At 45.1% G+C, this 24,968-nt stretch overlaps 1 protein-coding gene across 2 annotated transcripts in view; it reads left to right on the forward strand.

The window, feature by feature from the left end:
• TRABD2B (TraB domain containing 2B) overlaps positions 1-24,968 on the forward strand; it is a 462,624-nt gene that overhangs the window by 231,067 nt on the left and 206,589 nt on the right. For both annotated transcript variants that reach the window (XM_069232709.1, XM_069232708.1), the window contains exon 3: positions 8,339-8,485. In XM_069232709.1, coding sequence (XP_069088810.1) covers positions 8,339-8,485 — 147 coding nt within the window. The remainder of the gene's footprint in view (positions 1-8,338; positions 8,486-24,968) is intronic.

Raw genomic sequence — 24,968 nt, forward strand, 5'->3', positions numbered from 1 at the left:
GAAAGTCTCAGCAGTTTCCCAAAATATAAGTATTGAGGTCTCCATCACTAAGAGCTCCAAATCGAACCGACCTTTCCCCCCTCGAGACAGCCACACATTGGGGCTATTGTTCCCGGTTTATGGGAGGTCAGGTTACTCGCTGACATGGAAAAAAAAATTAGAAAGAAATGCTCCAACAGAATCTCTTTGTTGATTACAGAAACCGCTCGTTTATGCGCGGTACAGTAGCTCACTTATAGAGCTCATTCAAACCGGGCTAGCTACAGTGCAGTATTTCACAGCAAGCTGCCGAGGCACTTGAATATAATAACCATAAATCTAAGAAATCTAAAAAGAAACGCTTTTGCTAAAACGAAGTAATCATTTTCCATCATTTTCTTGAATAAATACTGTCTGCTTTATTTATACGTCGGGTCTTGCTCCTGGTAACTGCTTTCAGAATTCTGTTTACGTTGAGGGCAGTTTCAGTGATGTTAAACACCCTGGGGAGGCCTTGGGTGGTGCGTAATGTTGTCTGGAGGTCAAAGGGTCACTGGTGGTGTTTAAGGTGGGATAAAATATGGGCACATTCCATTGTTTTCAAGGCTTCAATGGATCAGGAAAGATAAATAAAAATCTGAGGTAAAATGGTTTTGACCTGACCCTTTAGGAAATGGGCCTGTAGAATAAATAAAATTCGTGGCTATGCATACTGCACACTTGCTGCTGAATGGGTTTGCCTTGAAGCATGAAGATGAAAAGGGTGGCTGCACATAACATGCTTGGAGGAAGTTCGATTCTAGCCAAGGGTCATGACAACAAAAAACTGCTGTGCAACGAACGCAGCGGTAGAAAGCTGCTCATTTTAGCACCGAGTAGACAAAGTCACTCCTAAACATCATCTTCCTACCACATGGTCCGGGAAGAATAAATTGTATTGTCATGAACAGACTAATTAAATGGCTTTTTATTCTATCCGCAAAAATTGACCAGTGGCTTGAAAATCTCATGGCCACAGTTGAAGGGCAATTTTGTATTATTTGTATTCAAATTGGTTTGTTTATCAAACAAATTACTTGTAAATTTTAAAGACACACTTAAAAAAAAAAATTGTTTTATTCGATTATTTTTATAATCATTGCATATTGTGATCAATTGTACTGGACTTTAGAATTGGTTGTTGTTTGTAGCAGGAAAAATCTACATTGCCAGTTTCGCCTGTCTTTACCAATTTTGGCTTAAAGGAGTGAGTCATAATGTCCAGCAAAACGACTTTGTGCAATATGCAATAATTTCACGTATGGATGAATTAAACTCTCTCTGCACTACTCTGGATTCTGAAACACAAGGGTGACATGGATCTGTGAAAGAGCCACAATGTCACACAATTGCTGCACGAAAACTAGATCTATAAAATAGATAGAGGGCCTAATTTAGAAGTGGTGGAGGGGAATACACCGCCACATGATGGATATCCGAGGCGCCTTATAACAATCCCATGATATCCTATGGAGATCCAAATCAGGCCCAAAGTGTGTGTTACTATGCCAGGCTCAGTGCATAATTAACAAGCACTGTACCAACATTAGAAAATATTCAGGAGGGCCATTCAGGCACCCATTTTCAGCATCTCTGGAGGCATGTTAATAAAAAAACATTTAAATCAGAAATGTTTGGTGTGGCTCACTAGACAAGTACATCAAATATGGGCATGAATTCAATCTTACATGATCCTCTTCTCAAATTAGCCCTGGTTTTAAGTGGTCCTGGGGCAAACATGGACTGACATCTGGTTGGAGCTTTAAAGGTATATGTTGGTCAAGCGACTGATCTAGGTTCTGATTCACATTCAATGATCTTTTTAAGCAACACAAGAACCCCTCCTCTCCTAAAAGCACATATTACTCTTAGGGATATACATCTTATTGTGAAATGTATTCCTTAGGAAAGTAGAAATGAGGGCCAATACCTCACGTCAGTAACACATTTCATATCTTGTGGCAGAAAAAGTTGCTAAATGTGTGATTTTAGTCACAATCATATTGCATTTTTTTTCTTAATCCATATTCTGAATAATGACAGGTTAAAAACATTTTAAACAGTTTTCACATAATAAAGTCCTGATTAAGGACTGATATTCTGGATTTACATATGTGATTACGCTAATTGAATGATTACAAATATCCCTATTATATTGAGTGTCAAAAAGGCCACATACTACTAACTTTTTTTTTTAAAAACACCCCATTTTCATACAGAATTTAAGTAATGACCTGTTTCTGATGAAGCTCAGACTGTCAAAATGTGGAGAGGTTAAGAGCAGTGTTGTAGGAAGCTGAGGTGGTGTATGGTGGGTACCCAAGGTATTATACCTTATACCAGGTCCAGGTATCCCCTCTTAGTGAGGTGTAGGTAGTGTCTAGAAGCAAGGCTCTCTAGAGGGAATATAAGTCGGAACCACGAATGCTGGAACCACTCATGCCTAAACAACACGCGGTCGGAACAACAACAGCATTGTTACCACAAATGCCTTTACCACAAATGCCTTAACAACAATTTTTAGTTGTAAAGGCATGCGTGGAACGGCATGCGTGGTTCCAGCATGCAACCCCCCCACCCGACCCCCATCCCTAAAACAATCGTACCCCAAACCCCCACCCCTAAAAACAATTCTACCCCTACCCCACTACCCCGACCCCACCCCTAAAATTGAAACTACCCCTGCCCCTGAAACTACCACGACCCTCCACCCCCTAAAAATAAACCGACCCCCCACCCCACCCCTAAAACTACTGCGACTCCCCCACCACTAAAACTACCCCGAAAAACTAAAAATACCCCGATCCCACAACCCACCCCTAAAACTACCGTGACCCACACTTCTAAAAGTACAGCGACCCCCCTAAAACCTAAACTACCGACCCCCCAACCCAACCCTTAAGAACTAAAAATACCCCCAGCCCGCCCCTAAAACTACCGTGACTCCCCACCTTCTAAAACCTAAAGTACCCTGACCCCTAAAAACGAAAAATATCCCGACCCCCCTAAAACCTAAACTACCCGACCCCCACTGCACCCCTAAAACTACTGCGTCCCCCCATTGTCCCTAAAACCTAAACTACCTCGACCCACCACCCCGCCCATAAAAACTAAAACTACCCTGGCCTCCCACCCGCCCCTAAAACTACTTGGGTCCACTCCACCCCCTTAAAAGCTAAACTACCCCACCCCCCCACCCGTCCCTAAAACTACCCCGCCCCTAAAAAATTAAAAGTACCCGCCCCTAAAACTACCTCCCAACCCTGCCCCAGCCCCACTTACCTGACTACCGCAAGCCCCCACCCCTCCAAAACTTAAACTAGCCCGACACCCCACCCCTGCCCCTAAAAACTAAAAATACCCGACCCCCCACCCCTAAAACTACCACGACCCCCTAAAACCTAAACTACCCCACCCCGCCCCTAAAAACTAAAAAATACCCCGACCACCCCAGCTCACCCCTAAAATGGCCCCAGCCCCACTTACCTGACTGTGTCCTTCTCAGAAGCCGACTCCCTTCTTCTGTGCCTTGACCACGCATGTGCGTTGTTCAGCACATGTGTGGTTAAGGCACAGAAGAGCAAATCCATGGTCAACAAAATCGTTGTTCATGACTTCGTTCTTCTGAAGCCGGGGTTTGGGATGTTTCCCCTGTAGAGGTTGCTGTGGATGAGCAGCCAAAGGCTTATCTAGGAGACATTCAACGCTCATGCAATACCACTGTAGTAATAGAGCACTTACACAGATGAAAGAAAACACTCAGTTCTACAAAAGTAAAAGTACTTTATTTTTGGCACAGATTATCAAAAATCACTAGACATGTGACCCACCTTAGGAGGTAAGTAATACACTAAATATATACACTAGCAATCAGAAATAGGCATAGAAAAGGTTAGAAAACAGTGTAAACAGTAATAACCTATAGTGACCCTAAGGGGGTCACAAACCATATACTAAAAAAATGGAATGCGAACAATGTATCCCCACCTAGGTAAGTAAAATCTGTAGAGGGGAGCTGGGGGTATTAGAAAACCACAAAGGTAAGTAACACAGTACCCCCCAGTGACCAGGAATGCAGGAATAAAACACTGGATTTTCCCCAAACCACCCAAAAGGAGGAAAAGAAGACACCCAGAGAAGACTGCAAGAAAACCAGTGGTAGATCCCTTAAGAGGGGACCAAGTCCAGGAGCCACAGTGGAGTCCAGGAGGAGTAGGAGGTACTACTCACCCAGCTGTGGATGGAGGAGTTGGTCGACGGTTTTGAAGAACAGGTCAGCACTACAGCCCAGGAGCCGGTGAAGAGTTTCAGATGGATGCAGAAGATGTCCCACACCGGAAGGAAGATTGCAGACGGTTGACGGTGCAGGATTCCCACCAGCAAGCCTTAGCAAAGGCAAACTCGCAGTTAGTGGAAAAGAGTTGCTGCTGGGGACCAGCAAGGCCTAGGAGGACTCAACCAAGGAGGGGGAGTCACAGGGGACCCTCAACATCACACAGAGTCCACAGGAGCAGAGGAAGCACCCCCAGGAGTGCCACAGGATGGGGACACAGAAGCCACAGAAAAAGCCCACGCAGCACTACAAAAGTGGATCCCACGCCACAGGAGAACCATGCAGGAGGCTGGGATTTGAAGGAAAGAGTGCTGGAGACTCAAGCTGCAGGTTTTCTGAAGATCCCTTGGAGGAGACACATACAAGCCTTGGCAGCTGCAAGAGACGCAGTGCACAGGGGTACTGTCCTGTGTGTGAAGGCAAAGGCTTACCTCCACCAAAGTTGGACAGCCGGCAGAGAGGACCTAGATGACTACTCCGGACCACCACCTGCGATGCAGGATCCAGGCAGCTCAGCAGGAGAGGGGATCCACGCAGCAGGTTGTCACTTATTGTAGGTGCCTGTGGTTGCAGGGAGATTCCTTCTTCATCTTGTGAAGGATGAAGTGTTGCAGTCTTCTGAGGATGCACAGCAAAGAAACTGTTGCAAACCTGGCAGGAACTCTGGATACAATGTTGTAGAAGAGTCTTCCTCATGGATCTACAGCTTGTAGGTTCCTGGAGGGTCCAGTCGCGGTTCCGGAGACCAGAAGTCCAAGTAAAGGTTGCAGAGGAGTCCTGCTGGAATCTTGCAAGCCGAATCTGAGGACCCACCACAGAGAGAGATCCTAAATAGTCCTGAAAGGCGGATTGGTCACCTAACCAAGTAAGCACCTATCAGGAGGGGGCTCTGATGTCACCTACCTGGCCTGGCCATTCAGATGCTCCCTGATTTCCCTCCCAACCTTGGAAACAAGATGACAGAACCCAGGGAACCTCTGGAGGAGCTCTGGGCACCACCCCTGGGGTGGTGATGAACAGGGGAGTGGGTACTCCCCTTTCATTCTCCAGTTTCGCGCCAGCGGAGGGACGGGGGTCCCTGAACCGGTGTGGACTGGTTTATGCACAGAGGGCACCAAATGTGCCTTTCAAAGGAAAATCAGTGGCTTGAGGAGGCTACCCCTCCCAAGCCAGTCACACCTATTTCCAAAGGGAGAGGGTGTTACCTCCCTCTCCTAAAGGAAATCCTTTGTTCAGCCTTCCTGGGCTTGATCAGATCAAGCAGCAGGAGGGCAGAAACCTCTCTGAGGGATGGCAGCAGCTGGGCTGCCCAAGAAACCCTGTAAGACTGGTAGTAGCAATGCTGGGGGTCCTCTAAGGAGCCCCCAGAGTGCATGGAATCATACTTCCAATACTTGCAATAGTATTGGGGTACGATTCCAACATGTTTGATGCCAAACATGCCCATGTTCAGAGTTACCATTATGTAGCTGGACTAGGTAGTGACCTATGTCCAGTACATATTTAAAATGGCATCCCCGCACTCACGAAGTCCAGAAAAATGGTGCTGGAGTTTGTGGGGGCACCTCTGCTAGTGCAGGGGTGCCCTCACACACAGGTAGCTGCACCCTGCCCTCTGGGCTGAGAGGACCTACCGTAGGGGTGACTTACAGTGACCTGGTGTAGTGACCTGTAGTGAAACTGGGTGAATGCACCCGGTTCACACAGACTGCAATGACAGGCCTGCTGAACCCTTTGAATGGGCTCGCTATGGGTGGCAGATTAACTGCTGCAACCCATAGGGACCCCCTGGAGCCTCAATGCCCTGGGTACCTAGGCACCATATACTAGGGACTTACATGGGAGGACCAGTATGCCAATTGTGGGGAGAAAAAGGTACACTGTGCAGGAAAGAGCAAAGTTACTGGGGTCCTGGTTAGCAGGAACCCAGTAAACATAGTCAAACACAGTCAAACATACTGACAACAGGCAGAAAATGGGTGTAACCATGCGAAGAAAGAGGGTACTTTCCTACAGGTGTTTTGTCACTTCCGATCAAAGTACTAAACAGGCAGTAATGTGTGTTAATTCCTTCCACCATTTATATAATCTAGATATCTGGAAAACAATTCAGAGTGGTCAAATCAATGCATCATGAAAATGAGATGCAGTTTTTTTCTGGAGTGGCAGATTTGTAAGTTGTCCTAAATGGGCATGTACATAGGATCCTAAATGCATTGTTATCTAGAGCCTCTAGAGCCACTCTCCTCCATACATAGTTTGGGCACTGAGATTACATTTTCCCCCAGCATGCCCTTACAGGATATTTTTGTATGTTTAGTTTCAAATGGGATTTCAAACTCTAAAGATGTATTCACTTATTGATGCCTTACCTTGACATTAGGACACAAATACCTCAACATTATAAATGCCAGACAGACCACTTCAAATAATGATATTTGCATGAGAATAGCTAATATTAGTGCTGTGTTCGAACTGCACATTTATGACCTATTTTTATCTTTGTACACAGAACAGAGGGGCCGAGCATGTGTCATGAAATGTAGCAACAACAATAAAAATAATTCATTATTTATTGAATTATCAAAAATGTCATTCATATGTATTTCTAAAAATCATAAAATTAAAATCTTCATGATGAATTAAATGAAAATATAATTCAGACAAACAACAGCTAGATTGTCCATTTTGTGTAAAATTATTTCAAATCCCCTTTTTGATGACAAACACCTCAATACTCTTGATAAAAATGATAATTAATGCAGAGAAGGCTTACACTACCATCTACATGTTGGATTGCATAGCTAAAATAGTATGATGCTAGACTGCAATACATAGCAGGTTGCATCTATTTAGATGAAACTGTGGAGATTAAAATTTATGTAAACGGAGAGCATAAAACCAAATACAGTGACATACACAATGCATTGCTATTATTCCCGTTGCTCAAGTGAGTGGTAAGTTATTAAGGATGCATTTGCTTACAGAGTTCTATTTGCAAACCTGTCAAATTCAGGTTGTAAGTTAAGTTCTCCATATGCAGTTTACTGTGTTAATTCTCCATGAATACAAACATCTCTCTCTCAGTCTGCCCACTGGCAAGACCCTTTCGTTTACCGAATGTGTCAGCATGGATCAGAATAAGTCAAACAAGATTCTCCATTTGTGCGTATGTGATTCAACACCTGAATTCCCGTACTCTAAAATTTAGAGCACACTGTCAGTCTTGGGCTTGGTGATCTTACCATTCTAGTAGATTTATTGCGTGTATGATCCTTTTAGATTGGCTGTCGTTAAGAACATGCTTTTCGGGAGTTAGCATCTAGGTCTTGTATTCTTGTACTTGGATGTTTTCTTTCTCAATTCATTAAACTTCATGGCCATATTTGGTTAGGACGGGGTTCTTGTTTTCTACCATGCTGAGTTAATAGGGCGGGTGGTTGTTGCACACATAGAAATTTGCCCAACTCTTTTGATTCTCCAAATTCCACTTTTTTTTGTGAGACTTAATTCCACCCCATGACTTTTGCAACCTGGTTAAGCACCCAAAGCCACTATTGGATGCATTTTGCTTCAGACTATCAGCCTATTAGTAACATATACAATTTTTCAATGTTTTCTTCATGCTACACATAAAAAGATGCATATTTTCTAAATCCCAAATCCTCCTGTCATTCAAATTTTGAAGGGGTAGGAATGAAGGCTTGATGGGTGCAAGGATCTTGAGGACTGGGAACCATAGCCTCGAGAAGTAATTGTATTCAGAGACTGGAAGGGCCCCATAAGTACCGTTACATTAGTAGACATGGTAGCATGTGCCAGATGATAGAAACATGTTTTCACTTCCCCCTCTCCATTTTAAATGTTTATAATTCCATTCTTTGACTCCCAGTTCTATTTGTATGTTTTATGTGAACTGCATTGTTAGTCTGAGTATTACATGAATGTATACAATGAGATGCTACAAACACATTCTTTTTTTTACAGGTAGTGTTCGCTTTGAACCAAACCTTGCTTCAACATGAAAGTCTTAGAGCCGGTAGCTTCCAAGCCCCTTACACAACTGAAGACCTGATCAAGCACTATAACTGTGGGGATCTGAATGCTGTGATATTCAACCATGACACGTCTCAGGTATGGAAACAGAAACAGGACAATAAAATGTTTATTATTTGTAACGGGACGAAAGCAAAATCTCCGGTTCAAGAATGTAAGCTTCAAACGTTTTTAATAATATTTGGCTCAATTCTGTTGCCTCCCAGGACAAGTATAGTAGTCATTTTGTCTTTGATCTGTCTCGCACCGCTTAATTTCAAAGAAAATATTTCCCTTTCTACACAAGTTACTATTAAAGTAAGAGCGGCCAATATAACATAACAGAACTGCATTGAAACTCCTGAATAGGAGCACATGATGTAATTTTCTTAATTTATATATCTAGTGCTATTATCTCAACATTCCGCAAAAACATTGTGTGTTGATATATTAAAGTATTTGACATATTTACACATCTGTCTGCTTCTTCTGAATTCTGCTGTCTTAGCACCAAATCTCACACACTTCCCAATAAGATGAACTATTTATAAATAATTGTTCGATACCATTTTCTGCAGACGTTAGTGATTTGTGTGATCCACATGGTGCACCTTTCAAGATGTCAGCACTTGAAAGTTTATAAAGAAGGGATAAATTGCTCAACCATGCAGCAACATCAAGTAAAATTACCCATGTGCATTGGGGCAAAAAAAAAAAAAAGTGAATAGAATGGGATATTTTCAGCTGAAACTTTGTTTATTTGAAGTTTTTGACAGGATCCAACTGTTGTTACGTTATTCTGGTTTTCATTTAAAATCTGTTAGTGTGCCTGCTATAAATAGGGAGTTATTTATCATGTGTCGTTTTCTGTACGTCAAGTAGGGTCCTCAAGGAGGTGTTAGCATTAGTCCAAGTCTGTTACGGCTGATTTAAAAAAAAAAAAAAAAAAAAAAAAAAGAACATATAAAAAAATGCATTGTTTGAATTCATCAACCTATCTGTCATCCCTAGAAACACTTATTATGTGGTATTTCACCTAATAAAAGAGCTAAAGGGAAACAACATTTGATGAATCATATTGACAGGTGAGTACTCGGTTAGTGACCATAACATTATCTAATGGATTAGAATCTGAATTTTGAAGAGGCCAGTAGAGAATACCTGGTGCTCAGTCTCCTTTCTATTCATATTCAGTACTGACCCCCAACTATTGAATCAGCTTCATGTTCCTAACTGCTTGGGTCCCACCTTACAGTCTGCTAAGTCTCTTTTAAAAGGCCACCTCCTTTATTTTGTCTCTTGCCTTGTCTTGCACCCTCTTGCTTTTGAGAGGGCAGTTAACTAGCAGCTCTGTTTACTGTGCATGGTCATAGTAGCCCATTAGTAGAGGCCTCACCTATGTATACTGTATTTTGGTGTTGCACGTGAGTCCTGAAGATTGCGGTCCTGGCTTGGAGTGTGGCGTGTTCCAGCGCCTTTCTTACACATGGAGCAGAACACAAAGAAAGTTTTAGATCCATAATTGCAGGCAGTATATAGCACATGTATTAGGGTAGTCAGATAGGCAGTTGAGTAGCCTATTTTGTTGTTTCATACACACTTGTTTCTTCTCTTAGTAAATTGCCTGAAGAAAAACAATGTTTGTCTAAAAAATAAACTGCTCACAGCGCAATGCCTCTTCTTAGGAAAATGCCTTCTGTCGAAGCAAGATGATTTGTAATTCAGGACGGAGATTGCATTCATTGGTTAGAGAACTGTAGAGGATCTGATGGTGTGACGAGTTATAGAGGAGGACATACAGATGTGGATGATTAATCATTAACGAGGTCATCCAGCATATAGGAATAAAACAGTTATTTCTGACTAGTTCTGCATCTGCAACAACCGGGTTCTGGAATGTATGTTTGTTTGTTTGAGGAAGTCAACTGGGTTTTTGAGCTGTAATGTGACATAACTCAGTGGATGACTACATTAAAAAAAGGTGATAAAATGGTACACAACAGTATCGTGAAATTGAGCTATCCACATTTTAGTGCATGTAATGCCAATGTCTAACGCAAATGGAAGCATATTATTGAAAGATAGGGCCACCATCAAATAAAGGGTACGTTTAACCCTTAATTAGCGTGTAGGCAATAGTCTTTGGCACTTATTTGATGTATTATGCCTATTTGTTAATTATATATTTTTAAAGCATTGACTTGTCCAAGGGCATCGTGATTCTGTACACTACGGGCAACAATAAATTACATGGTGGCAGTCGCCATTATGGTGTTATAGTTAGGTCAGAGTTTCCACATTCATAGCATTTCTGTTTTGCTAATAACTTTAGCATCATTTGATGAATCTTCATTTACTTTCCCAAAAAGTTCATCTATCTCAACTCGTCCTTGGAAAGTTTAGGGACGACCCGTCAAGTGGGGTCCAAGAAAAAGACAGAGTCCCAAAATGTGTTTTCCAATATTATTTCCCATAGGAAATTCTGGGAAGTGATACAGAATAAGAAGGTAGAACAAAATTGTACCAAATTTGGCAGGAAGTTAGATCTTTCCTCAGAAAGCAAGTTTTTCATTATCATCATTATTTGATGTACATCCATTCAGAAGTTTTTGAGAGATTAGCATTTAGATAATAGATTATAGTGATATATAGGTGGCTGGTTCTGTGGTAGTACCGTTGTACAGCAAATTAAAACAACAGGGCATTTTAAGTGGCTGAGAGAGCTTTTTTTTTTTACAACATCCCCTTTTGTCCATTGGACAGACCGAGCAATAGGATAGACTGGCCATTACATGAAGAGAAATGTTGCGGCCACCATTACATGTACACTACGGGCAACAACAAATGATATTGGTTCTCGTGTCCTGAAGGAAAAGTTTAAAAAACATATAAGGGGGCAGGGTATTGGTACCATGACCCCATGTTGCTTTTTTCAGAGGTACTACTCCAGCAGCTAAAATTAAAAAGAAATGTTTTTGGTACCACTGTACTCATGTGTGCTCTTTGTGTGGTACTACAGACTACCGTGGGAGACACAGTACTGCAAGATCATTCAAGCTTGCACTGGCTCGTGGTACCATGAGGAATCACTTGGCGATGATGCTCAGGAGTTGCATTGAAAAAGCTTTAAAAAAATAAATATAAAAGCTATGGAGTGGGGATGTGTATGGGGTTGTTCGCCCACAGGAATGTGGGGCTAGACCCTGCGGGCAACTCTATGCTGTGTGAGGCCAGATTGGGTGGTCAATCCCATGCCATTTACAGCCAAAGGATGTGCATGAGAGGTTTGGGCTCTCACGGGTGCGGGGTGGGGCAAAGGGCCGATAGTCAGGCCCGTGCCTACCTCCCAAAGGGTGGCCAACCCAATTTTTCAGCCTTGGGAACAGGGCAATACCTGCAGGGCTACAGCCGGGCCATGCACTCAACCCCCACATGCACTGCACACATACTTTTTTTGTTCACTGGATGGGGTTGCCTCAGGACCTAGCCTGCAGCTGGTCTCTGCACTCAACCTCTAGCAGGCACCAAACCCCAGCCTTCTGTTGTGCACAGTTGAGGGTGAATTGGTTAGGATTATAACAGTTGAATCGCCTTTTAGTGGTCATTGTAGCCTGCTACAGTGGTCTTTTAACCAGTAAAGATGGTCCGTAAAAGATTTCTTTTTTTATTTTAAAAACCTTTTTTTGAGACTTTTTTATTTATTGGGGGGTCATCTTAAATTAAGAAAATGGGCCATCTGAACTCCGAGTGAACAAAAAAAAACTGTTTCCTGCTGTCTGAGACATGAGAAGATACCAACTAGTCCCTTACTGTGGCCCTTTGCTCTCCCACGTCAACAATTTTTCAGCATTTGAGGCAGTACATTGCAATATTTGCATAGTGTTGATTCACATCTCTCTGTCTTTCCATGACTTTAGGTGGTATTGTGTCTCTAGCCTGAACAGGAGATCCTGCACATGATTTGGAAGCATCTTCTTCATCTCGTCTTTGCTCTGCACAAACAAGTTGTCTGCTATGTCATACATTAAGATGCTTGTTCATTCCTAAAGTGCCAAAGCAATACATTTCCCAGTACCCCTCCTGACCTCTTATGACACAGGTTGTACGTGATGACTTTGGCAGAAACTTTTTTCTCCCCAGGTGGAATTGAAAAAAGTATTGCCATACGATGAACTCTTATTCTGGTGGGCTCCTCCTTCTACTCATCCTGGTTGTCATTTCTCTCCTCTCCCCCGAATGCCATTTTATTTATAACATTCCTAAAAAAATAAAGTCCTTCAAGGCATCAAGGCACAGTATTGAATGCTGGCACACCCAATGGCTAATCAATAATGAAGCAGAAAGGGAGGGAACTCCCTGTAAATGTCCCTGAACAGTTATTTCAACCAGATATCTAAACACAAGTATTCATATTTTGCCTCCCCTCAATACATAGGGAAATTGGTCATTAATAAGCTGTCTTTTGATCTGAGTGTTGCCATTTTGTATCATCATTTCTCTACAGCTGTCTGAAAAAGATTGCACTTTTTATTCGTTTTTCTTTGCATTAATATGCATTTTCGTGTTTATTACTTTTAAACTTTGGGACAAAAAATCTCTAGGCTTCTCAAGGCCAGGACTATTGGCTTTGTCTATGCTAGTTTACCTGTGGCATGGCCTGGCTAAGGGCCCAGTAATGTCTGCGGGGCAGTGCTTGAAAGAGAAAAATATATACGTCCTGGTAATAGCCACCCTAGAATAACTGTTTGCTACTAAGTGCTAGTGCTCTCCCATTAAATGTATTGAACCCCTGGAGAGAAGTGTAGATAGTCTGCAGGGGCGTATCGCACGTCCCATGCAGCCCCGGCAATTCAGGGGCCCTCCAAGCCTTCAGGGTCCCCTCAACCCTTCATAAGGGTCCCATTCAGCCCAAGGCCACTGAATATCTGTGAGATATGGGAGACTCTGTGGCCCCTCTTCACATTCTGCCCGGGGAGGGCATAATTTTGCGTTAGGCCACTGATAGTCTGTCTTCTAAGTGAAAGATATACCGGTATTCTGAATTTGTCAGGGCAAAGTGCTCCTGACCGCAGGTAGTGAGAAGCTCTGAGGCACTCTCTCCGCATTCTACAGCGTGCCAAAAGTTATTTATTTGACGAATAATCCAACCACTTTTCTGTAGTATATAGTCGCACATTTGGTATTTTATGCTATACCAATACATGATCGTTGATTGATTGCAAGGGAAATAGCTAATCAAAAGGTGAGGATATGTCAACTTCATAAAAGGTTACTATCTTAATGTAGCCCCTGTGGTGAATGATATAGAACCCTTCTGGCGCACCTTTAATGTGTTTCACCACAGAGCTGGCAGGATCGGCCCATTTCCAGTGTGCTGATGCCATCGTTTAATAAAGCTGCAATCCTGATGGTCACACCTATTTTCATCCAGAGTGGCATAATTGTATGTCCTCTGTGGCCAATGCAGTGTGCCTTAAGCTGCCTCTGCGTGTATTGTGCGGTTCACGCAATAAACCAAAACAGTGAGAGAACAATTTCCAAAGACTAATGTTAGATTTATCTTCATTCTAAATGCAAGTGGGTGATTACTCTTCCGCTGCTGTTGTACAACTTTATTGCGAGATCACCCACGTAATTTGCAGCCACATTACAAAGAAATAAATGCACAGCACTGTAGCACGGATGTGTGGTTTGTTGTCCCAGTATCATAATCTGACACTTCACAACCTTTGATGTGTTCATGCGAGTGCTGTGCAGTGCCAGTGTGTATATGACTCACCCCTGTGCCACCCATCCACTGCTTTGCCATAGAGAGCCCCCACCTGCATCTCATTTACCCAGAGGAAGTGTGGGATTGGATATGTTTTCTTTTGGTTGCTATGCATGCCTGCTTGGCCCATACTGATTGAAAAGCTTTGCAAAGAATGTGCATCCACAAAGGCTAATTATAAGTGTCCTTGAGGCCTTTGTTCGTAATCCCACTAAAAACATAAGACTTTAGAAAATCCACAGTTTATATTTCAAGAGGATGTGAACCATGTGTCCTGGCATGTAAGTGTGCTAAGGATACTTAACTTCTAAAGCGTAGATCAATTAGTATTTGTATCACCTCTTGTTGCCAGTCCACATTATTCACTATAACTATAATTTATTGAGAATGGATGTTATTCAGAGCTTTTGGGTAAACGATTTGGATCATTTGAACTGTGCGAGTACAGTGAACGTCTCTCAAAAAGAGATCAGTACTTGCTGATATTTGTGGAGACTGGCTAAAAAGGCAAAATTATTGGAAACATATTGTGCCATACAATTGTGTAAAGTGAAGTAGTGCTTGTTTTTGGTGTTCATGATTCATCTACTTCTCCTCTTTACAATGTTGCAAACTGAATTTTCAATAAAGGTACTGTGATTGTTAAAAGCATGTTTTTTTTCCATCTGCAAACAACATTTTGTTTGTCTTTCACTTGGTTACAGTGCTAAACAGTTATTGCCTTTAGACTCAAATGTGCCAGTCAGTGCTCTTGCAGATAATCCTTGATAGTAGTCCAATATTTGAGGTTGTATGTGTGTATGTGGAGACAAGTGACTGAAGACATGATTGAGGAAGAAGTATAGAGGCAAAATGGAGCGAGTGACAGAATTAATGTGTGAGAACCCCTGGACGGAAGTAATAGCGAATATATATAGAGAAAATGTGTGCGTGTCATAGAGAGAATGAGAGAGAAAGGCAGAGAGAAGGCTACCTCTAATTTAATTCCCATGGCAGGCATGGATAGTGGGAAGGAGAGCGTTTCTATAGCACAAATAACTCTACACCAGCTCTAATTGTATGTGAAAGCATCAGCCAGACCCTCGCTTTTTGCATCTGGGTCTGCAACGGGAGGTCCTTGTACCCTTAGAATCGACAATCTAAAAGACTAGGCAAGCAAAGCCAAAAAGCCTAGCTTTAATGTGCAACATATGCAAACAAAAGAATGCACACATGCCATGCGTTAGCAAATCAAATGACTATCTACTGGAATTCCCAATATTAAGTGCTCTAAAAATGGGCAGTACAGGAGTGCAAGAAATGGCTCACCAAAACCATCTTCAAAAGAAGAAGCAAGACAATCGAACTTCATTCTTCATCATCCTTCTCAACAGGGAGTGACAATGCTGACATTTCTAGCATCCACGTCTTCAGAAAGTGACATCACTTCCTGCCTTCTTCCCACTTCAGTCAACTCTTCAGTGTATCCCATTGCCCAGGGCCAGCAAAGAGCAGACACAGACAAGGGCATTGCAAGATTGGGCCTGTTTGTGCTAGGAAGGGCTTTGGGGTAGAACTCTTGTTCCAAAGCAGCCTACAAGGGAAGATGTAATCATGTGCCATACTTAGCACCTCACACTCCTCATTCCCACAATCACACTAAAACTACACAAAGACTTACAAAGAGGAATATCACCCTCAAAACTCACAGATCTAACCTCATACATATCCCAGTAATCACCATACACCCTCAGTATGAGCACACCTTCCAACTTGTGCTCATTAACACATGTAACCCACGCTCACAAAGCACTGCACAACACCTGACCAGAATACCTCAACAGACAACACATCTTCTACAACCCGACCCGGCATCTCTGCTCTGCCAATCTCGCCCTCGCAACCATCCCACACGTCCGCAGAACTACAACCTGCAGTAGATCATTCTCGCACCTCTGTGTGGAACACTCCTCCCACCCACCTGCGCCAGACCAAAGACCTCCTTACCTTCAGGAAACTTCTCAAGACCTGGCTGTTCGAGCAGTAGCAGCACCTTCCCCCACCTTCCCCCCCCACCCTTCTCAGCGCCTTGAGACCCTCACAGGTGAGTAGTGCGCTTTACAAATCCCCTGATTGATTGATTGATTAATTGATTGATGTTCTTCAATACACCGCACTCCAGACTTCACAGACCTGTCTCTTATCACAGGCTTAATAATCTCCTCCATATGGTTAATCCCAACATCCTTGCACATTCTAGATGTCTTTGTTCCCACAGACTACAGCATCCATTATGTGGAATATGTGTTTACCATCCATCTATGTCATGCCTTCCAGACAGAACAAGTAATTCATTGAGGAACTGTTGGTCTCCTCACCACCTCAGCAATCCAACATGCCAACTCGACCATCCGGGGTGACCTCAACCTCATAGACAAACACAAGTTTGAAAAAAAACAATTAATTCTCCTCGACCTCATTGACACATTCAATGTTACATCATGTCAACCACCCAATACACTCCATTGGTATCATCTTTGATCTTTTTTTTCATTGTCATCAACAATGCAATGCAAACCACTCATATGCCTGGACTTGACTGGCCACCTCATCATCTTCAGCTCCCTGCTCACATCTAGGAGTGGGCGGAACTGCTGATTTTTAGCACTGGGAGCTCATTCTGTGCTATAAAAAAAGCGTGAATGGCATCACGTGGCGTGCCAGAGGGCACTGCTGCTTGGGTTGATTGTGCTGCTGCTCAAGTAGATGCTCTACTCAACTGGCAGCTTTCTCACTGCTAGTGGTTGCGACTACCTGAAAATCAAGGAGACACCAAATCTCGCTTGTGCTCACCAAATTACTGTTGGTGAGCCGCACATGAGAGAAAACTCTGCCACACGTCTCTTGGCAGAATTTGGCCAGAGCTCCACGTTACACGCAAAACGTGGAGTGGCCATAATTCTGTCAACTCTGCTGGTGGAGTGGATTTTATTGCCTCTCTCTACTCACATCCAACAACAAACAAAGTTCAACCTGAAAGAAAATACCAAACCTTAAGATCCTTCATTGATTTCTACACTGACAAGCTTAAGCTTGAACGTCTCAGGCACCATGCTAACTTCATGTCTGACGGTAACCCCTTCTAAACGACGTAACAACTTTTTTGAAAAAACATTTAAAGTCGCTTGCTCCTACTAAAACCACAAATTACTCTGAAGATCTCAATGGCAAAAAATGCTCCATCTGCACACAAGAATGAAAATGGAAAAAAACTGAACTCCCATGACTTCATGCTACTGAAGCCCCTCTGCAGAACATGAAGACAACTCATCATACCAGCCAAAGTAAAGTACTCCCCCAGCACTATCAATGAATCTCTCACAATATCCATACCACCCTTCAACACACTGCCTGAACAATCTGCCACACTCTAATAGTCAACACTTCACGAACAGGCACACTGCCATCATCCACTTCTTTGGTGAAGAAACACAGTAGATATGAAAAGCAACAACTATAACCCTACTTCTCCTCGTAGATTCACAGATCCTTATAGCCTAGTGTTAGAAATGGGGTCTTTGGTTGACAGTCAGGTTACCCCCTGTTCAAGCAAGCACCCTTACTCTAGTCAGGGTAAAAGAGAATCACCCTCAGCTAATCCCTGCTTACCCCCTTGGTAGCTTGGCAGAGCAGTAGGCTTAACTTCAGAGTGCTAGGTGTAAAGTATTTGTACCAACACACACAGTAACTTAATGAAAACACTACAAAATGACACAACACCAGTTTAGAAAATAGGAAATATTTATCAAAACAAAACAAGACCAAAACGACAAAAATCCAACATACACAAGTCAAGTTATGAATTTTTAAAGATTAAACTAAAAAAAATAGCGCTTAGAAACAAAAATGCTTCGATGAGATGTTAACACGGCGTCGTGACGGAGTCGTTCCCAACAAGCTGACACCATCGGTGCCGGACACGGAGTCGTGTAGACCCCCAAGTACAGTACCTTTGGTGAAGAGTGAAAACAAGCCGATGCGCGAAGTCGGGGATCGCGGCATCTGTGCGAAACGTTGAATCCGCGTACTTCGAACGGCGTCGGTCACGACGTGGTGCGGCGACTTCCACGGAGTCACGGACTTCAGCGGGGCTACAGCGGCATCGGGCCTGCGAAGAGCGTCACATTCCAGCGAAGGTTACAGCGTCGGGTGCAGGTGGCGTCACCGGATTCAGCAGCGGCGTCGGTCCGGAGTCGTCCAAAGTCGATTTCCTTGGATTTACATCAGCTTTCCTTTCAAGGGCCCAGGGACTGGATTGGGCACCACTTGTCAGAGCAGGAGTTTCTCCAGAGACTCCAGGTGCTGGCAGAGAGAAGTCTTTGCTGTCCCTGAGACTTCAAACAACAGGAGGCAAGCTCTAACTCAAGCCCTTGGAGATTTCTTCACAAGATGGAAGGCACACAAAGTCCAGTCTTTGCCCTCTTACTCTGGTAGAAGCAGCACTGCAGGAACGCTCCACAAAGCACAGTCACAGGCAGGGCAGCACTTCTTCCTCAGCTATCAGCTCATCTCCAGGCAGAGGTTCCTCTTGGTTCCAGAAGTGTTTCTAAAGTCTGAAGATTTGGGTGCCCTTCTTATACCCATTTTAGTCTTTGAAGTCACCTTTCTTCAAAGGGGACTCACACCTACTTGTGAAATCCTGCCTTGCCCAGGCAAGGCCTCAGACACACACCAGGGGGTTGGAGTCTGCATTGTCAGAGGCAGGCACAGTCCTTTCAGATGAGAGTGACCACTCCACCCCTCCCTCCTAGCAGAGATGGCTAATCATGAAATGCAGGTTACACCCCAGCTCCCTTTGTGTCACTCTCTAGTGTGAGGTGAAAAACAACCCAACTGTCACACTGACCCAGACAGGGAATCCACAAACAAGGCAGAGTCAGAGAATGGTTTAAGCAAGGAAATGCTCACTTTCTAAAAGTGGCATTTTCAAACGCACAATCTTAAAATCAACTTTACTAAAAGATGTATTTTTAAATTGTGAGTTCAGGGACCCCAAACTCCACATGTCCATCTACTCTCTAGAGGAATCTACACTTTAATCATATTTAAAGGTAGCCCCCATATTATCCTATGAGAGAGACAGGCCTTGCAACAGTGAAAAACGAAATTGGCAGTTTTTCACTGTCAGGACATATAAACCACATTACTATATGTCCTACCTTATCCATACACTGCACCCTGCCCTTGGGGCTACCTAGGGCCTACCTTAGGTGTGCCTTACATGTAAGAAAAGGGAAGGTTTAGGCCTGGCAAGTGGGTACACTTGCCAAGTCGAATTTACAGTGTAAAAATACACACACAGACACTGCAGTGGCAGGTCTGAGACATGATTACAGGGTTACTTGTGTGGGTGGCACAACCAGTGCTGCAGGCCCACTAGTAACATTTGATTTACATGCCCTGGGCACCTCTGGTGCACTTTACTGGGGACTTAACAGTAAAACAAATGTGCCAATCATGGAGAACCAATTACATACACATTTTAAACAGGAGCACTTGCACTTTAGCACTGGTTAGCAGTGGTAAAGTGCCCAGAGTAATAAAAACAGCAAAATCAGAGTCCAGCACACATCAATAACCTGGGGAACAGAGGCAAAAAGTTAAGGGAGACCACGCCAAGGATGAAAAGTCTAACATGTGTCCCCCCCAGGTAAAAGTGGGGAGCAACTACCCAACCTCATGGGAGTTCTCATCACTAAGGCGGAAGAACCTGGACAGACCATCAGCATTGGCGTGCTCTGTACCAGGACGGTTTTCCACCGTAAAGTCCATCCCCTGTAGGGAAATGGACCACCTCAACAGTTTTGGATTCTCACCCCTCATCTGCATTAACCATCTGAGGGGCCTGTGGTCGGTCTGAACTCGGAAGTGAGTCCCAAACACGTAGGGTCTTAGCTTCTTCAGTGCCCAGACCACAGCAAACGCTTAGCGTTCTATGGCACTCCACCTACGTTCCCTGGGTAGTAACCTCCTGCTAATGAAGGCTACGGGTTGATCTAGGCCCTCTTCATTAAGCTGTGAGAGTACTGCTCCAATACCATGCTCTGAGGCGTCTGTTTGCACAACAAACTCCTTGGAGTAGTCAGGTGCCTTCAGCACAGGTGATGTGCACATGGCAGCCTTCAGGGCATCAAAAGCGTTCTGGCAAGCCTCTGTCCAGATCACTTTCTTGGGTTGATTCTTAGAAGTCAACTCAGTTAAGGGGGTAACAATGGTACCATATCCCTTAACAAACCTCCTGTAATATCCTGTGAGACCTAAAAAGGCTCTCACTTTAGTCTGGGTCTTGGGAGGCTCCCAAGCCAGAATCGTGTCAATCTTAGGCTGTAGGGGTGCCACCTGGCCACTCCCCACCTGGTGTCCTTAGTACACCACAGAACCCTGCCCTATTTGGCATTTGCTCGCCTTAATAGTGAGGCCTGCCTTCTGCAGGGCCTCTAACTCTCTCCAGAGGTGTTGCAGGTGTTCCTCCCATGTGGAACTAAACACAGCAATGTCATCCAGGTAGGCGGCACTGAACTCATCCAGTCCTGCCAACACCTGGTTGACCAACCTCTGAAAGGTGGCAGGGGCATTCTTCATCCCAAAGGGCATCACGTTGAAGTGGAAGTGCCCATCTGGGGTAGAGAATGCTGACCTCTCCTTTGCCCCCTCAGTTAAGGCAATCTGCCAGTACCCAGATGTTAAATCAAACGTACTGAGGTACTTGGCAGCTCCAAACCGATCAATGAGCTCATCAGCTCGGGGGATGGGGTGTGCGTCAATCTTGCTGACCGCATTGAGAACCCGGTAGTCCACACAGAACCTAAGTTTCGGAGTGGCACCAGGAGCAGCAGCCTTTGGGACCAAGACCACTGGGCTGGCCCAAGGACTGCTGGAGTGCTCAATAACCCCTAGGGTTAACATTTTGGAGACTTCCTCCTTAATGCAAGCCCTGACCCTGTCAGTCACCCTGTAAACCTTATGTTTAACAGGTGTACTGTCCCCAGTGTCCACATCATGTGTGCACAGGTGTGTGACTCCTGGGATCAGGTAAAACAGCGAGGCAAACTGTCCCAACACGTGGCGACAGTCCCTCTGCTGTTCCTCAGTCAGGGAGGGGGAGAGGATCACTCCCTCCACAGACCCATCTTTCTCTCCTGCAGACAGGAGGTCAGGAAGAGGCTCACTCTCTTCCTCCACCCCGTCATCTGTCGCTAGGAGCATGGATAGCTCAGTTCGCTCAAAGTGTGGTTTGAGGCGGTTGACATGTAGGACCCGCAAAGGGTTCCTGGGGGATTGCAAGTCTACCAGATAGGTGACCTCGCTCTTTCTTTCCACCACCTCAAAAGGCCCAGTCCACTTATCTTGGAGAGCCCTAGGCTCCACTGGTGCCATGACCCACTTTTTTTGTCCAGGCTGAAACTCAACCAGAGTGGCATTCTGGTCGTACCACCGTTTCATATCCTCCTGGCTTGCTTCCAGGTTCTCCTGAGCGAGACTCCTGAAGCGGGCAGTCTGGTTTCTTAGTGCCAGCATGTAGCTAAATACATCCTGGGGTGGTTTACTAGGAGCTTTCTCCAAAGCCTCCTTCACCAGACTGAGCGGTCCCCTCACAGGGTGGCCATAGATGAGCTCAAAGGGGCTAAAGCCAAGTCCCTTTTGAGGCACCTCCCTGTAAGTGAACAGAAGGCATGGCAAGAGGACGTCCCACTTACGCCTCAAGGGCTCTGACAGGCCCTGAATCATGCCTTTCAAGGTGCGGTTGAATCTCTCAACCAGACCATTACTTTGGGGGTGGTAAGGTGTGGTGAACTTGTACGTTACCCCACACACCTTCCACAGATACTTCATATAAGTGGATATGAAGTTTGTACCTCTATCAGATACCACTTCCTTGGGGAACCCCATGCGGGTAAAAACTCCCATCAAGGCACGTCCCACCACGGGGGCAGTGACCTTCCTTAGAGGAATGGCTTCTGGGTACCGTGTGGCATGGTCCACCAAGACCAGGATGAACCTGTTGCCCATGGCTGTCTTGGGATCCAAAGGCCCCACAATGTCAATTCATACCCTTTCAAAGGGAGTACTGACTACAGGTAAAGGTTGGAGGGGAGCTTTGCATTTCCCCCCACTCTTGCCACTTGCCAGACAAGTCTGACAAGACCTACAATAAGCAGCTGACTGCTTGTGCATCAAGGGCCAGTAAAAGTGGGAGACAAGCCTCTCATAGGTCTTGTCCTGCCCTAGATGTCCTGCCAAAGGCACATCATGAGCCAAACCTAGTAGGAAGGCCCTGAAGCACTGGGGTACCACCAGTATACGAGCTGACCCAGGCTCAGGAACCTTAGACTCACTATACAGGAGGCCATCCACCCAATATATCAGGTGAGTACCTGGCGCCTCGCCAGCCGCCTGGGCTGCAGCCTGCTGCCGCAGCCCCTCAAGAGTAGGGCACTCCTTCTGGGCTGTGCATAATGCTTCCCTGGTGGTTCCCCCTTCCTGCTGCCACTGTGACAGCTCAGGGACCTCCCCCAGTTCAGCCACCTGTTCCCCTGTAGGCTACGGGGCATCACCCTCAGGCTCTGCCTCCTCCCGGACCGTGGGAACTTCTGGGGCCGGTTTCCCGCGCCCCCTGCCCTTCCTCTTCTTGGCGTTCCCCTGGGCCACTGTTTCAGGCTCCAGGGGCTCTTGACTACCCTGATTGGCTGCCATAGACTGGGTGGATACGCATACTCACCCAGGCAGACCCAACATCTCCAAGTGAGACCTGTGTTCCACCTCCTTCCAAGGGGAATCCTCCAGGTCGTTACCTAGCAAACAATCAACAGGCATGGTTGGACTCACAGCTACTTTCCAGGAACCTGAGACCCCCTCCCATTCAAAGGGAACCTGCGCCACTCTGCAGAGTCGCTCAGAGTTGTCTACCGCGACTACTTGGTGAAGTACCCGGGGATCAATCTGCTCTTCAGACACCAGGTGTCCCCTCACTGTAGTCACACTGGCTCCTGTGTCTCTCAGAGCCTCCACCCTCTGTCCATTGATGGTCACCCATTGCCTGTACTTCTTAGTGTTATCAGGCACTAGGTTTCTCTGGACCATCTCACTGTCCCCTAGTGAGACAAAGGTAATTTCTGCTGGTTCCCACCCACCTGAAACCAACTCCTCCCCAAGCGCTACACTGGCCAAACCCTGGGATGGTGCACCAGTGGGTGCTGGTGTACTTTTGGGGCATTTGGGGTCCCCCCTCACATGACCCACCTGGTCACAGGCATAGCACTTACGTGGGGGACCACCTGCCTCTGGCTTCCCTTTGGACAACCATGGCTTCTTTTCACTGGGGGGTTGGCAATCCTTACCCTGGGAATCAGTTTGGGGCCCTTTAGAGAACTCCCCCTGTTTGCCCTTACCCCCCCCTTTCTTCTGAGAGGGATCCTGCCCATCCTTGGCGTGGTCTCCCCCATACCTCTTTTGGACCCTGGTGCTCTCCCAGCGGTCCGCTTCCTGCGCAAGCTTCCTGGGGTCAGTCAGCTTTCTGTCAGTGAGGTGCTGGCGCAGCTCTGGAAAACATAAACTGTACAAGTGCTCCCAAGCAATTAAATTGTAAAGCCCCTCATACGTGTTTACCTTACTGCCCTTCACCCAACCATCCAGTGACCTGCAAAAAGAATCAACACATTCCAACCATGTTTGGGATTCCTTTCTCTTGTAGGATCTAAACTTGTACTGCTCAGGGGTGAGACCATACCTGGTGAGTAAGGCCTCCTTCATGACAGGGTAGGTGAGATCCTGAGCATCCCCTAAGGCTATCAGTGTGTCCCTCCCCTCTGCCTCAAAATGCTTCCACAGGGCTGCCCCCCAATGAGCTTCAGGGACCAGGTTCATGTGGAGAGCTGACTCATAACCCTTGAACCACAAGTAGATATCATCCTCCCTCTTACAATCCCTCACAAGGTCTTTTGGGATGTGTACCCTTCTCCCAGGCTGCACTGTAGGATTGCTGCCACCATCCCTACTGGACTGACTCCTCTGATCTATCTCTTTTAAACTGAGCTCATGAGCCATTGCTAACTTCCTTTCCTCAATGGCCAGCCTTCTCTGTTCCATCTCTAGACTGAGCTTTTTCAGCTCCAATTGGTACTCCCTCTCTGCCTGTCTGTCCTGTAACTCTTCAGGTGTCAGACCCTTGGAGGACACACTGCTACTTGCCCTGGAGACTCTCTCCCTGGGAATAACAGGTCCCCCCACTATACCATTATGTACTGATTGCCCTCCCTCCTCATCCTCATCCTCCTCCTCATCCTCAGTGTGCCCTCCAGTGCTTCTGGTTGTCACCCTGGCCCTCAGCGCCTTTTTCAGCTCATCCTTCTTGGAAAAGCTCTTAATGGGACAACCAAAATTTTTACAAAACTGCTTTAGCTGAGCCTTGTTATAACTATCCAATTGCTTCAGGTCAAAAACAGCTTCAACTGATGCATCTCCAAGTAGAGACATGATGAAAGGTAAAAAGAGTGCAAAGTTCCAAATGCAGAAACAAGTTCCCAAATGAAGTTCCAGAAAAGTCAATCACAGGATCAGCGAAAAAAGAAACTGAATGCAGAGCAAAAACAGTCCAAATAGAAAAAAAACAAAAATCGCAAGATTAGTAGTATGTGGTCACGTAGTGGTCTGAACTCAAACAGTAGTGTACACTTAATTACTGTATGTCAAGTACAAATATAAGTCCAAATAATCCCAACCGCTGATCACCAATGTTAGAAATTGGGTCTTTGGTTGACAGTTCACCTGACTGTT

This window comes from Pleurodeles waltl, chromosome 4_2, assembly GCF_031143425.1.
Source record: "Pleurodeles waltl isolate 20211129_DDA chromosome 4_2, aPleWal1.hap1.20221129, whole genome shotgun sequence".
Classification (NCBI taxonomy): domain Eukaryota; kingdom Metazoa; phylum Chordata; class Amphibia; order Caudata; family Salamandridae; genus Pleurodeles; species Pleurodeles waltl.